Source organism: Stomoxys calcitrans, chromosome 3 (genome assembly GCF_963082655.1).
Source record: "Stomoxys calcitrans chromosome 3, idStoCalc2.1, whole genome shotgun sequence".
Classification (NCBI taxonomy): domain Eukaryota; kingdom Metazoa; phylum Arthropoda; class Insecta; order Diptera; family Muscidae; genus Stomoxys; species Stomoxys calcitrans.
This window is the reverse complement of record NC_081554.1, coordinates 106,640,352-106,654,842: the sequence shown is the minus strand read 5'-3', so window position 1 is coordinate 106,654,842 and position 14,491 is coordinate 106,640,352. Positions and strand designations below refer to the sequence as shown.

The 14,491-nt window shown below is 39.1% G+C and overlaps 2 protein-coding genes across 4 annotated transcripts in view; one reads left to right on the top strand and one right to left on the bottom strand.

The window, feature by feature from the left end:
• LOC106093872 (monocarboxylate transporter 9) overlaps positions 1 to 14,491 on the top strand; it is a 233,821-nt gene that overhangs the window by 8,860 nt on the left and 210,470 nt on the right. The gene's annotated exons all lie outside the window — the stretch shown is intronic.
• On the bottom strand, positions 6,991 to 11,462 carry LOC131996389 (uncharacterized protein K02A2.6-like). 3 transcript variants are annotated; one of them, XM_059366035.1, is made up of 2 exons: positions 7,190 to 11,462; positions 6,991 to 7,134 (listed from the first exon to the last, which is right to left on the bottom strand). In XM_059366035.1, exons 1-2 carry the CDS (start codon positions 11,394 to 11,396, stop codon positions 7,052 to 7,054), a joined length of 4,290 nt encoding a protein of 1,429 aa, XP_059222018.1. In that variant the 5' UTR covers positions 11,397 to 11,462; the 3' UTR covers positions 6,991 to 7,051. The 3 variants fall into 3 exon arrangements, with proteins under 3 accessions (XP_059222018.1, XP_059222019.1, XP_059222020.1); XM_059366036.1 differs by having other exon boundaries at positions 7,025 to 9,190; positions 9,251 to 11,462; XM_059366037.1 differs by having other exon boundaries at positions 7,025 to 9,187; positions 9,251 to 11,462.

The following is a 14,491-nucleotide window of genomic DNA, read 5'->3' as shown; positions in this document are numbered from 1 at the left end:
TTATTCGATCCTCTCCCTTTCAAACCCCTGACAATAAGAAAGGAGATAATTCCCTACACCTCAAACGAAGCGGCGTACTCAGCGACAAGAACGAAGGTTCTCCACCACCAAAACGTGTCAACTTGATCATAACCAGCATACTCGTGAACTTAGAATTGTTTCTTCCCCTAGTGACGTGCCAACAAGTCACTTATACTCAAATCAAAGGCAACCCTGGTATAAATTTTGAGCACATCGGTAAAATCAAACCATTTCTATCAGAATGAAAACTTCTGATCTATTTTGAGCTAGCACAATTCCATAGTGCAGCTTCTAAGTAACGGAACTAATGCCTTGGAAAAAAGCCTGCAATCACCCCCTCTTCAACACTCAATGTACCGGACTGATAACCCATTTCCGCAATATCCATGAACAAATGCTGACTGGTCTAAAAAATGTTCCTAAAGGGAAAAAACGAGGTGCAATAAATATATTTGGAAACTTCGCGAATTCCTTATACGGCGTTCTGGATTCAAAGTATGCTGAGCAAATTTCCGACACCATTAAATACCATGAAGCCCGACTACAAAGACTACTGCGAAATAAAACATCATTCCTAAAGATTACGAAGGAAACTGAATCTCGGACTCAAAACAGTTTTGAAGAAATCAACTTTAAAATTAATAGACTCATAAACCTCACAAACAATGAAGATAACCGCCGATCCCATCTAATTTCATCTATTAGCATCCAGTTAATTATAATTGCAGACAACTTACAAGAAATGCACACATCCATGATTAACTTGTTGGCTGGCACTTATCATGATAGAATAAGCCTTTTCTACTAACTCCCCAACAATTTTCTATTGAGGTGGGCAACATAAGGTCTAATCTTGCAACAGATTTGACTCTACCGGTGGTAGATACCATTTATGTCTATAGCATCGCGGCAGCTCACGCATCAATCTCAAATGAGCACATCATCTGCACATTGTTCATTCCGTTGTCAAATCAAAACGAATACGACCTCTTTTACCTTGCGCCAGTTCCACATATAATGAATAACTCATTAGTAGCTATCACACCAACAACAAAAATGATGGCCCTTAATGCTCATTGTGATACATTTTTTTCAACTGATGACAACAAACTTCTCGATTGCAACACTCTGAGCACAATACCTTTTTATGCCCAAATGTTCAGGCCACTTTCCACAAGGGTGCACCAATATGCAGTTGCGAGATACATTTATTTAATAATGAATCTGATTCAAACTGAAATATGGAGGTGGTAGCCAACAACAACGTTTGGTACTAACTAATTACAAACCAGTAAGGAAAGGCAAAAGTTGGGCGGTGCCGACTTTATAATACCCTACACCTACCCTTTAAAAACAAAAGTGGGACTATATCTAATTCTGAACCAGTTTTGATGGACCTCGGCGGATGTATTCAGATAGGTTATTAAAATTACTGTATCAAATTACGAGCAAAGCAAATACGTTCAAAATGTAATAACTACGGTTGGCAAATGACGGGAGATGGGAGCTATTTTTAAATCTGAACCGAAACTTTATGGATATTGTGGAATTCGTCGAGGAAAGCGTTGTACAAAATTTTGGGAAGATTGGTCAATAAATGCGCTTGCAGTGGGTCTAGGAGTGAAAATCGGGCGATATATATTTATGTGAGCTATACCTAAATCTGAACAGATTTCTTTGAAATTCACCAGTAATATCGAGAGTCCTTCCTGCAAAATTTCGAGAGAATCGTTTAACTAATGATCATTTTATTGCTGTATTACTGCAAAGCGGACGAACATATATATGGGAGCCATATCCAAATCCGAACCGATTTCTATAAAATACATCAGAGAATCGGTTAACAAATGACTACTTTATTGCATTATTACTGCAAATCGGACGAACATATATATGGAAGCTATATCCAAATCTGAACCGATTTTTTCCAATTTCAATAGGCTTCGCCTCTAGGCCGAAAAACATGCTCATACCAAATTTGAAGACGATCGGATGAAAATTGCGACCTGTAGTTTGTACACAAATTAACATGGACAGACAGACGGACGGGCAGACAGACAGACAGACGGACATAGCTAAATCGAATCAGAAGTGATTCTGAGTCGATCGGTATACTTATCAATGGGTCTATCTCTCTTCCTTTTGGGTGTTACAAACTAATTCACTAAGTTATAATACCCTGTACCACAGTAGTGGTGTAGGGTATAAATACCAGTGGCTGGTCGCAAACTAAGTACAGTTTGCAACGGAAAGATCAGTTATAAGCTTTTACAATGTTCTAGGTTACTCACATTGCCAGCAGGGTGTACTATGAAAAACAAGATGATCACGATAAGCAGACACCAAACTATAACATCAATCCAGTGCAACCAATGGGTTGCCATTTTTCAATTATCTGCACAGTGTGGCGAACCAGACAGAATCGTCGATATACAGGTCGAGTATTGGTGCAATTGACCGCCTACAGGAAGGGCACAGCTACGCGATATCCCAATAACCCGTCATGAAGTTAATATTAATAGTTAAGCAGCGATTCGACCTCATGCTTGAAGCCAGTGTTAAGAAAGTAAGCCTTTTACCCAAATTGTTTTGGAGGCAGTCAGATGTGAATAACTATCAAAGAAACGTCAATTGTCATCTGAAAAAACTATGGAAGATCATACGATATGTACTCTCACGGATTACATATCGTTTCTGCTCGGCAAAGGCACAGCAAGCCGATATTTAACCCATTAAATAAGTGGTTTATAGCAGTTGTTATTGGGCAAGAAAAAAGTCATTTAAATCTCTTGCAAAATTCTGTAGAGCACAAGAAAACATATCTCCAGTCAAAGAAAAAGTTGAAGCAGATATGCGAGATTAGCGAACAAAATTAACACAACAACATCAGCCTTAGAATTGATGAAGTAATTAATGCGAGAGTGTGGTGGAAAATAGGTAGAGAATTCAATGGCCAGGACTTTAACATTGGCTCCAGTGTCTCTGCACATGAATTTAAGGAATATTTTAAAAAAACTGCTTAACCCAGAGCAGAGGTCCATAATCATACCGTATGTTAGAATCATACCAATGTTAATCGCTGATGAAAATCTCGACAAGAATATGTCATATGTCAGTAGATGATATTAAAAACTTGTTGTCCAAAGTAAAAATGAACAAGGCACCTGGTGAAGACAATATTCCTTATGAATTTTTTGCCAGAAACTTCCGATGCGTTGCCAAAATTTTAATGGCCATCTTAAATGAAAGATTATATGCTTGGCCAGATTGTAGAATATCAGGCCGGATTTCAAAAACATTATTCGACCACGGATAATATTTACAACCTCTTGGCGATAGTTAGCATAAAATTGGGAGAGAGGAAAAAAACATGCGTTTTTCGTGGATTTTAAAGCAGCCTTTGATAACATATCACAAAATCTAATGCTTTACAAATTATACGAAATGGGTTTATCATACAAAATAGTTAAAATAATTGATAGTGCCTGTCAAAGGACAGAAACAGCAGTGTCCAATGGGGATGAATTGTCCGAATATTTTAATACGAATTCTGGAGTAAAACAAGCCTGCCTGATGTCGCCATTACTTTTCGCCTTATATGTCAATGACTAACATGACTCTCTGGAAGGAGGCATAATGGTTGATGACATCAATATACGAGTACTTATTTATGCTGACGATATACATAGTCATTTTGGCAGAAGACATAGAAAATATTGGTCTTTAGAAACGGCGGTAGATTATCTATTGCAAAACATGCATTAAATATGACCTGGAAAATTTTTTACGTTAAAACAATATATCCATGAATCCAAAATGGAATCTGTACATGCAGATCAATTCAATCCTATGGTGCACAAGTTTGGGGATTTGGCTGTGTCGATGAAGCTGATATGCTGCGGTTCTTTATAAAAAAAGATACTTAAGTTGCCTGATTCTGGAATAGAAGAAGGCCACATTTATACAAAGCAGAAGCATTTTCAATATATTATGAGAACAAAATTTCAGTACAAAAGCGAAAGACTGCCTTACCAGTTAACACAAAAAATAATAAAAAAAAGTAAAAGCGTGCTAAGTTCGGCCGGGCCGAATCTTATATACCCTCCACCATGGATCGCATTTGTCGAGTTCTTTTCCCGGCATCTCTTCTTATGCAAAAAAGGATATAAGAAAAGAGTTGCTCTGCTATTAAAACGATACCAAGATATGGTCCGGTTCGGACCACAATTAAATTATATGTTGGAGACCTGTGTAAAATTTCAGCCAATTCGTATAAGAATTGCGCCCATTGGGACTCACGAAGTAAAATAGAGAGAACGATTTATATGGGATCTGTATCGGGCTATAGACCGATTCAGACCATAATAAACACGTTTGTTGATGGTCATGAGAGGATCCATCGTACAAAATTTCAGGCATATCGGATAATATTTGCGACCTCTAGGGGTCAAGAAGTCAAGATCCCAGATCGGTTTATATGGCAGCTATATCAGGTTATGAACCGATTTGAACCTTATTTTGAAAGTAAAAATAAAATACATCATGCAAAATTTCAGCCAAGTTGTTGGATATCATAACGAAATACTTCGTGCAAAAATTCATTCAAATCGGATAAGAATTGTGCCCTCTAGAGGGTCAAGAAGTCAAGACCCAAGATCGGTTTATATGGTAGCTATATCAGGTTATGGACCGATTTGAACCATACTTGGCACAGTTGTTGGGTATCATAACAAAATACGTCGTGCGAAATTCCATTCCAATCAGATAAGAATTGCGACTTCTAGAGGGTCAAGAAGTCAAGACCCAAGATCGGTTTATATGGTAGCTATATCAGGTTATGGACCGATTTGAACCATACTTGGCACTGTTGTTGAATATCATAACAAAACACTTCGTGCAAAATTTCATCCCAATCGGATAAGAATTGCGCACGCTAGAGGCTCAAGAAGTCAAGACCCAAGATCGGTTTATATGGCAGCTATATCAGGTTATGGACCAATTTGAACCATACTTGGCACAGTTGTTGGATATCATAGCAAAACACGTCATGCAAAATTTCATTCCAATCGGATAAGAATTTCGCACGCTAGAGGCTCAAGAAGTCAAGACCCAAGATCCGTTTATATGGCAGCTATATCAAAACATGGACCGATATGGCCCATTTACAATACCAACTGATCTACACTAATAAGAAGTATTTGTGCAAAATTTCAAGCGGCTAGCTTTACACCTTCGAAAGTTAGCGTGATTTCAACAGACAGACGGACGGACGGACGGACAGACGGACGGACATGGCTAGATCGACATAAAATTTCACGACGATCAAGAATATATATACTTTATGGGGTCTCAGACGAATATTTCGAGTAGTTACAAACAGAATGACGAAATTAGTATACCCCCCATCTTATGGTAGAGGGTATAAAAAAATTTTTTTGGGCACATCACTTAAATAATCATCTAAGCCAGTATAACATACCCCATATCAATGAAAACATAACCCTGAATCACTGGAATGCAATGGCAGCAAGTTCAATTGAAGAAATGAGTTTACACAATAAATGTATAATGAACGTATATATAAAATTCTTGGACTTACCGAGAAGTCATATGTACCTCAGTGAAAACTAAACCAATGAAGAAATTGCGTGGATATTTAATGCCAGATGTGACGACCAGTGCACGCTATGTAACCTACACTTCATCATTTTTTAGGCATTTGCCCAATTTATCGACATTTAAGGAATGGCTTTTTCGGCAGATCTGCATTAAATGAATATTAGATGAGACAGACACCCAAGACTGGAAAAACTTTATTGGATATATAAAAGCGCTCTACGTTACCGTAAATTGATTACAACGTAGTTTGTCCAGACCTTTTTAACTGAATAAGTTCATTATACATATCAATCTTTATTTATTTTTGAATTTCTTCTTACACTTATTTAATTTTTATAATCATTGTTAAATTATATAATTAGAAATATAGTAAATAAAGATTCTACTAATAATATTATTCATTATCATACACAGAAACTACATACTTAAGAAAAGGGACAACGCTCCCTGTTCAGTCCCGCAGCCTGCTACAAGGTCAACATGGGACATTTCAGAAGAATCTCCAGCTTGACACCATATTAAGATTTAGTTCCCGTAGTTGCTTATGTGATGTCTCACTAATCCTCACAGTCCACCTTTGGGGCAGCGATATGTTAATTCTTTACGTCTTTTTTATTTGGGCAACAAAATAGAATAAATAGTGAATAGAATTGAATGTTTTGTTTTCCTCTAATTCAGCCAAGCATAATAATCTTTATGTCAGCTTTTCTTTGGATGGCACATGCAAGACATTAAATATTGTTTTCAGAATGAAACTCAACACTTTGTTTTTCATGTGCGTCTCAAATTAGTAGCACAGCAAGAAATTCGATGCTTATGTTGGCTCCCGGTAAGAAATTCTGCATGAGCAACTTCGGCACATTTTCTTACGCTACAATATCTTTCTACTACTCTTTTCTTTTTGTATATTTTTTTAAATAGTATATTTCTCATTACGCTGCAATTCCTTTACTACACTCAACTAAATTTGTTATTCAGAACAGAAAAAACAGCAGTTTTTGTCGGCTAAAACAGCAGTTTTTGTCGGCTGAAAATTAGAAAGCAGACGTTACTGCTGTTTCAGCAAACAAGGGCTGCTGTTTTAGCAAACATTCCTTGCTGCTATTTCAACTAACAAAATCTGCTGTTTTAAGTGCACAAGTCTGCTAAAAAAATTTATATGCTACTTTTTATGGTCGCCTGTTACTTATTTAAATTACTTTAGGCATTTCGGAGTATATGCAAGTCCTACACTCAACCAAATTTGTTATTTGTTATATTCCTCAGAAATAAGTAGAAGTTTTCGTACAAAGTATTATAAACTATTTATTCAGTTAATATAACAAGAGATCTTCTCTATACAAAAAAAGTAACAAGGAATGAAATACGAAGTAGTAAAGGTTGCCATATCATGCACATAATGATCATATGTTCATGATGCCAGATCAATACATAACAATTCTTCCCTCGCATAGGATCTGTTATGGTGAAAATATGATCCTCTTCCTTGGTATCCTGGAAGATTTTCGTAAAGGAAACGTGTTGCCTTGGTTTGCGCCGTTGTCCTCACCTGGGTCTTCTTGCATACTTCCATCTTCTAGAACTACATCCTGATCTCGAGGAATTAAATCTCCATTACCATTATTCTCTTCCGAGTTGGGAAAACCATGAAAGTCCGACAATGGAGTAAAAAAATTTGTCGTATACGAGGTGTTGGTATTCGGAAAATCGTCTTGGAACGACGAATTTGTATCTTGTTGTTGAGATGTTTGGGAATCGTGTGTAGTTGATAGTCTGCTTTTCATATGAATTCGTTTCCACCTAGTCGACGCATCCTGTGACTGTTGGTATTCTATCGAGGTATTCGCCGCACTATTAGGCTCAGTTCTGGATCGAATTTGATCGATGTGCCTTTTTACACATTTGCCCTCATATAAAATTTCGTAGTGCAAGTCACCTATTCGCCGACATATTACTCCAGGTAGCCACTTTGGCATCCGATTATTGTTGGAGAGAAAATAAACATTTTGGAAGTTATCAAAAGAACGGAACGTTGCGTTAAACTGCATATATTGCTTCTCAATCATCTTGGTTGTTAAGTCTTGTGGCAATATTAAATCCAACTGAGTTCTTAAATTCCTACCCAGGAACAAGACTGCAGGGGCTTGTCCCGTTGTTGAATGCGGGGCAATTCTATATTGGCGTAGAAATGCATTCAAATGTTTTTGTAAACTGCTTTTGTTTGCCCCCAAGGCCTTCATGGCATTCTTGACTGTTTGAACTGATCGTTCCGCCTGACCATTTGTGGACGGATGGTAGGGGGCTGTGAATTTATGATATCTCACTCCAATCTTTGTGAGGTAGTCTTTGAATTCTATTGAAGAAAAACAAGTACCATTATCTGAAACAAGCATTGTTGGTACTCCATAAGTGGCGAATAATTCATCTAGAATGGTGATCGTAGCGCTCGATGTGCTGGTAGGTGTCACTTTCACCTCAATCCACTTACTGTAAGCATCTGTTACTATTAGTAACATGGAGCCTAAGAAAGGTCCAGCATAATCTACGTGTATGCGCTCCCATGGTGATTTCGGATATTGCCAGTGGTGGTCTCTAAACTTTGGTGGATCGTTTGCATTTTCTGCACAGTCCTTGCAGCTTTTCGCAACATTCTCAATTTCCTTATCAATTCCAGGCCAGTAAACGAATGACCTTGCAATGCCTTTCATTTTTACGATCCCTAAGTGAGCCGAATGCAAATCCTGTAGAATTTTCACACGTAGCGTTTCTGGAATCACCACTCGATGTTCAAAGATGAGACATCCTCCTGATAACCTGTAATTAATCTCGGGAGATCTATACCCATGTGCTTGGAGAGATTTACCACTCTCTAAAATCCGTAAGATTGGACCTAATTTCTCATCTTTCCTTGTTTCGGATGCAATCTTAGTAGCATTAGTAGGAAGTTGATCTATTTGGTTAATTAGAAATCCATCGAAGTCGTCATATTCAGTAATTGTGTTACAAGCTCCGTCCATTCGCATTGCTCTAGAACAGTAGTCGGCGTTCGCATTTGCCTTCGTTGTCTTGAACTCGACAGTGAAATTGAAATTCGCCAAAAAATTAGCGTAGTTGACCATACGGCTTATGCATAAAACTGGCAAAGACTTCGACGGATCCAGTATCTGTGTCAACGGTTTATGGTCCGAAATAAGGGTGAAGTGGCGGCCATACACATAAAGAAAGAACTTATTTACCGCCCAAACAATGGCTAGTGCCTCCTTATCGATTTGAGGATACTTACGTTCGGTCGCTGTCAAAGTCCTGCTAGCAAAGGCAATAGGCCTTTCGCGACCATCAGGCAATCTATGCGATAAAACGGCGCCTAAGCCAATGCCACTCGCGTCTGTTGCTAGCAGTAGTGGTGCCGACGGTTCGTAGGGCATTAAGACTTGATCAGATATTAGTGCATTTTTAATATCAATGTACGCTTTTTCCGCATTCACTGTCCACTTAAAAGGCTTTTGTGACATTACATCACGCAACCGCCTGCTCTTTGTAGATAAATCTGCTATAAAAGATGCATAATAATTAGCCTTTCCAAGAAACAATTGCAGTTCGTCATGGTTACTTGGTTTTGGTGCATCTCTTACTGCCGCTACATGTCTATCCGACTTATGAACGCCATACTCATCAATCTTGTGCCCAAGAAATTCAACCGCTGGAGCCGCGAACACACACTTGGATCTGTTAAGTTTTAAACCCTTTTCTCTCAAACGGGTTAATGTCGCCTCTAGAGTTGCTAATAAGTTATCAAAACTATCGGCATATATCAAGATGTCGTCGAAGAAGTTGCACACATTGTTTATGCCCTGCAGGATGGTCTCCATAGTCCTTTGCCAAATAGCTGGTATATTGGCAGCCCCATAAACAGCCCTTGTTGGTCGTATTAACCCGTGTGTGGGGGTATTTAGCGTAAGTGCATGCGCCAATTCATCATCAATCTGCAGATGCGAATATGCATCTGTTATATCCAAATGGCAGAACAGCTTTGCCCCGTGCATGTTGTTAAATAAATTTTCGGGTTTTGGGATGGGATGTTCATCTATTATAATTCTAGGGTTAACCGTCGGTTTGTAGTTACCCGTTATACGTATGCCACCATCCTTCTTAGAAACTATATGAGTAGTCGATGCCCACTCTGAGAAATCGACCTTCTTGTAAAACCCAGAAGCTATTTTCTTATCAATTTCCGCGGCGTATATACTCCTTAATGCAAATGGAACATCCCTGGCCTTGGCAAAAACTGGTCTAACGTCCGGACGCAAATTCAATTTTACTGGTGGAAAATCCAACTTACCAGCAGTATCTCCAAATATTCCGTCAAACTTTGATAATGTACTCTGTAGTCTACTCAGCTCCTCAGGTGATAAATGCGGTGTGGCAGTTTTAATACTCATGACAGGCCCCGAAGAAAACAATCTGACAAAATCAATCTCATTCACAAATTGAGAAATCCACTCCCTTCCAAATAGCGCGTCGAAATCACCATCGACGACATACAAGTTCAGCTTGCGAGTAGATAGACCAACAGACACATTGACGGCTACACGCCCAACACACTCTATTCTATGCCCAGTGTAACTTGTAAAACGCCGGTCAGTCTTTAGTAGCCTCTGGTTCCCAATCCGTGATCGAAATGTATTTCTACTCATTATACCACATGGTGCGCCAGTGTCCAACTCCATTTGAATTTTTACACCATTTATCCTTCGCTCAATCATGCGCTTGTTTGATCTTGAACCATTTTGAGAAAACACTGCGTTCAATCGTTGTATTTCGCCATCATCACAGTCGTCTTCCGAAATTTGGCCAGTTCTGGACTTACACACTTTCGCAATATGGCCTGTCTTGCTACACACGAAACAAGATGCATTTCGGAACTTACACTTACTCCTTTGATGATTTCCACCACACCCGTAGCATTTTGCAACAACAACACCGGAGGTCTCATGCCCCCTAACTTCATCCTTCGGTTTGTTTTTAAAACGCGTTGTGCTAAACGCAACTTTGCAAGTAGTCTCCTCAATTGGGTTAGAATTATTAACATTACATTTCATCTCAACAGTAGATCTATGTGAAGCCTCTAACCTTTGCGCTATCTCGTAGGCCTCATTAAAAGTCCTTGGCTCCCTGGAAATTATCTCATCACAAATGTCTCTTGATTGGAGCCCGTAAAGCAATTGTTCCGTAAGCATACGGTCCAGAAACTCTGCGTAGTTACAATGCGTCGCAGCTTTCCTTAGTCTCAGCACAAAGTCAGACAGTGCTTCCTCTTTTTCTTGCACAACCTGGCGATATCTTATACTTTCTGCATACTGGTTGCACTTCCTATCGAAATGTTTTACTAAAGTGTCTTTCACTTCAACGTAGGATAACTCCTCCACCTTCTTGGGACTCAACAGAACTTTAAGTGAATTATAAAGATCCGCGCCCATATGAACCAGCATATAACTCTTGTAGTCCGATTCTGCAACTTGACTTAATTGAAACGACCACTCGCACCGCACAAAATAGTCACTTACTGAAGTGGAATCGCCCATCTTATAAGCCGGAATCGACACTGGTGGCATTGCATTCCTTGGTGTTGCATCTCGTTGTGAAATACTTGATGTCGCCGCAGCCGCAGCCGCGCTCGCAGCCGCCGACGTTGATTGCTGAATCGCATCAGCAAACATCTTCGATAATAATCGTATGTCATTCTCCTCCAGTGGCATGGTTTCAACACTTCTGACACCAATGTTATATTCCTCAGAAATAAGTAGAAGTTTTCGTACAAAGTATTATAAACTATTTATTCAGTTAATATAACAAGAGATCTTCTCTATACAAAAAAAGTAACAAGGAATGAAATACGAAGTAGTAAAGGTTGCCATATCATGCACATAATGATCATATGTTCATGATGCCAGATCAATACATAACATTATTAAAAACAGAAAAATGATTGCTAAAATAGCAGTTTTTGTCTGCTGAAAATGGAAAAGCAGACATTACTGCTGTTTCAGTACACAAGTCTGCTGGAAAAAAATTTTATGCTACTTTTTATGGTTACCTGTTAATTGTTTTGATTACTTTAGGAATTTCGGAGTATATGCAAGTTCTACACTCAACCAAATTTGTTATTCAAAACAGGCGAAGATCGAAGGTGACGCACCACGTTTCCTCAATAAAACGTTTTCGATATCTGACAAGGGCAAGTACTTAGAAGTGATCTTGGATAGGATACTTAATTGAAAGCGTCACATTCAGGAGCGTACTGAGGAGGCCCACAGATATTGGATACTATATGGATGGGCCGTAGTCTCGAAATGGGGCCTGAATCCGAGCATGGTCCACTTGCTCTATAGAAGCATCAGTAGACCAATACTTACTTGCGTCTCAGTAGTTTGGTGGACCATACAACAGGTTCAGAGACATGTTGTCTTGGCATAGGCGGAGCGATGAGGACCACGCCCACTGGGGTACTGGAGAATATTCTAGACATTCGACCCATTGACATACAGATTAACGCCTTCTCTGAGGATAGGAAAATCCGCATCGTTTGGGTACCGGGCCATAACGGAGTAAGGGGAAATGGAAGGACAGACGACCTTTCAGGTCGACGCAGTCCGGGTTAAGGGAGTGGGCGACGAATGCGCATGCAACATTGTGGAACAGCGAAACGGTCAGTAGGACGGTGAAAATCCTATGGGGGGATCCAGATCGTGAGAAGACGAGGCTATTACTGAAAGGAAGTAAGAAGGAGGTCAGTTTAGCTATTGGTATCATAACGGGACACATAGGACTACGAGCTCACTTATGTAAAATCGGTGCGGCAAGTGATAGCATGTGTAGGCCATGCGGAGAAGATGATGAGACGTTGGAGCATTTCCTTTGTCATTGACCGTCTTTCGCGTCTAACAGATACGGGCATTTAGGTGGGGACACAATACCACACATAAAACAATTTGGGGGAATGGTATGGAAAACAATTAAGAATTTTGTAAGTATCACGGAACTCCTAAATTAAATCTTCTTTTTAGAGATTACTTTTTAAATTTTAGAGCACACAACAAGCCGATTACTGGCTTAGGTGTATGTCCATAGTGGCATGGGGTTGATTAATGTCGACACCCTCTTTTCAACAAAACCTAATAGTACGTTTACATTGAAATTTTTTAAATCTTGATTTACAATAACTAAATTCATGCATTTCGTTTTTGGGGATTTAAGTGCCATACATAAGCGTACATGCGTATACAGGGATGTGTATGTCACACACAACCATAAACAATTCTTTTGGTACTTTTATCGATTATTCAGCCAAGAAATCGTATATATTTGGGATTTAAAAATAAATCCTGCAAAAATGGATTTATTTTTGTATGGTACAACCTGCAAAAAACACAGGATTTCGGGCTTAAATCTCGAAAAGGCCATAAATCCGGGCTTATTGGCCGAAGTAAAAGTACTTTAAACTATAAAATCTTTCAATGGTAAACAAGCAATACGTTGAACACATTTTTAATTTAAGTAGTTAAATCATTTAACTAAAATTACAAGGTAAAGAAAAATTATTGTGAAAAATATGACGCTTAAATAGTGAAAAGCCAAATTCCATACGCATCAAATTGGAGGAAATTGTAGAATGCAAACGTGGTACATTAATTTAGTTCAATTGGCTATGACAGAACATTTGTTCCACTAGCCGAATGTAGCATAGCGTTCCAAGCACCTCGGTCTTCCACACTCATTCTAAAATCTCTGACACCAAGTTTCGAGGTGTCTCCCACCACTTGATCTTTCCATCTCGCTTTTGGTCTTCTCGGTTTGCTTGTACCACCGTGTTTGCCTTCAAAAGACTTCTTTGCTGGAGCTTCTTCATCCATTCTGACACCATGATCTAGCCAACGCATCCGTTACTATTGTCGTCATACAGCACGTGGTTCATACGTCGCCTATATTCTCCGTTAACGCAAACTGGTCCATATATTTTACGAAGAATCTTTTTCTAAAATACTCCAAGCACTGCCTCATATGTTTTCACAAATACCCATGCTTCAGAACCTTATAGCAACACGGGTAGTATCAGTGTCTTGTGTAGTGTAATCTTCGTCTGTCGAGAGGTGGCCTTGTTTCTAAACTGCTTACTTAGTCCAAGGTAGCATCTGTTTGCCAGTATTATTCTTCGCTTTATCCCAAAACTGGTGTCATTCGTTTCGGTTACGGCGGTGCCGAGGTAGATAAAGTTACTGACTGTCTCAAAGTTGTGGTTCCAAACTTTCTCCATTTTCTTTATCTGCTCGGTTATACGATTTGTTTTGGATGTTGAAACCATCCATATCGTCTTCTCCATTTACTGCCAGACCCATTTTCACTGACTCTCTTTCGATTCTTTCAAAGGCAGGCAGGTAACTCGTATAATCTTCTCCAGCAGGATATTAAAGAGATCACACGATAGGCTGTCTCCTTGTCTGAAACCTCGTTTGATATTATATGGTTCGCAGAGATATTTTCCTATTCTTACTGAGGGATGCGTATCAGGAAGTGTCATCTTGCAGTCTTATAAATTTTGCAGGGATACCAAACTCAGACATGGCTTGAAATACCTTTGAACGTAAAGAAGTATCGAAAGCAACTTTTTAGTCAACAAAGAGATGGTAGGTTTTGATTTGTCCTTATCGGGTCTTTACCAGGATTTGGCGCAGTGTGAATATCTGGTCCAGGGTGGATTTACCAGGTCTAAAGCCGCATTGATAGGGCCTTATTATTGTCTCATTGACTTTAGGTTTTAATCTTTCACATAGTACACTCGAGAGTATCTTGTATG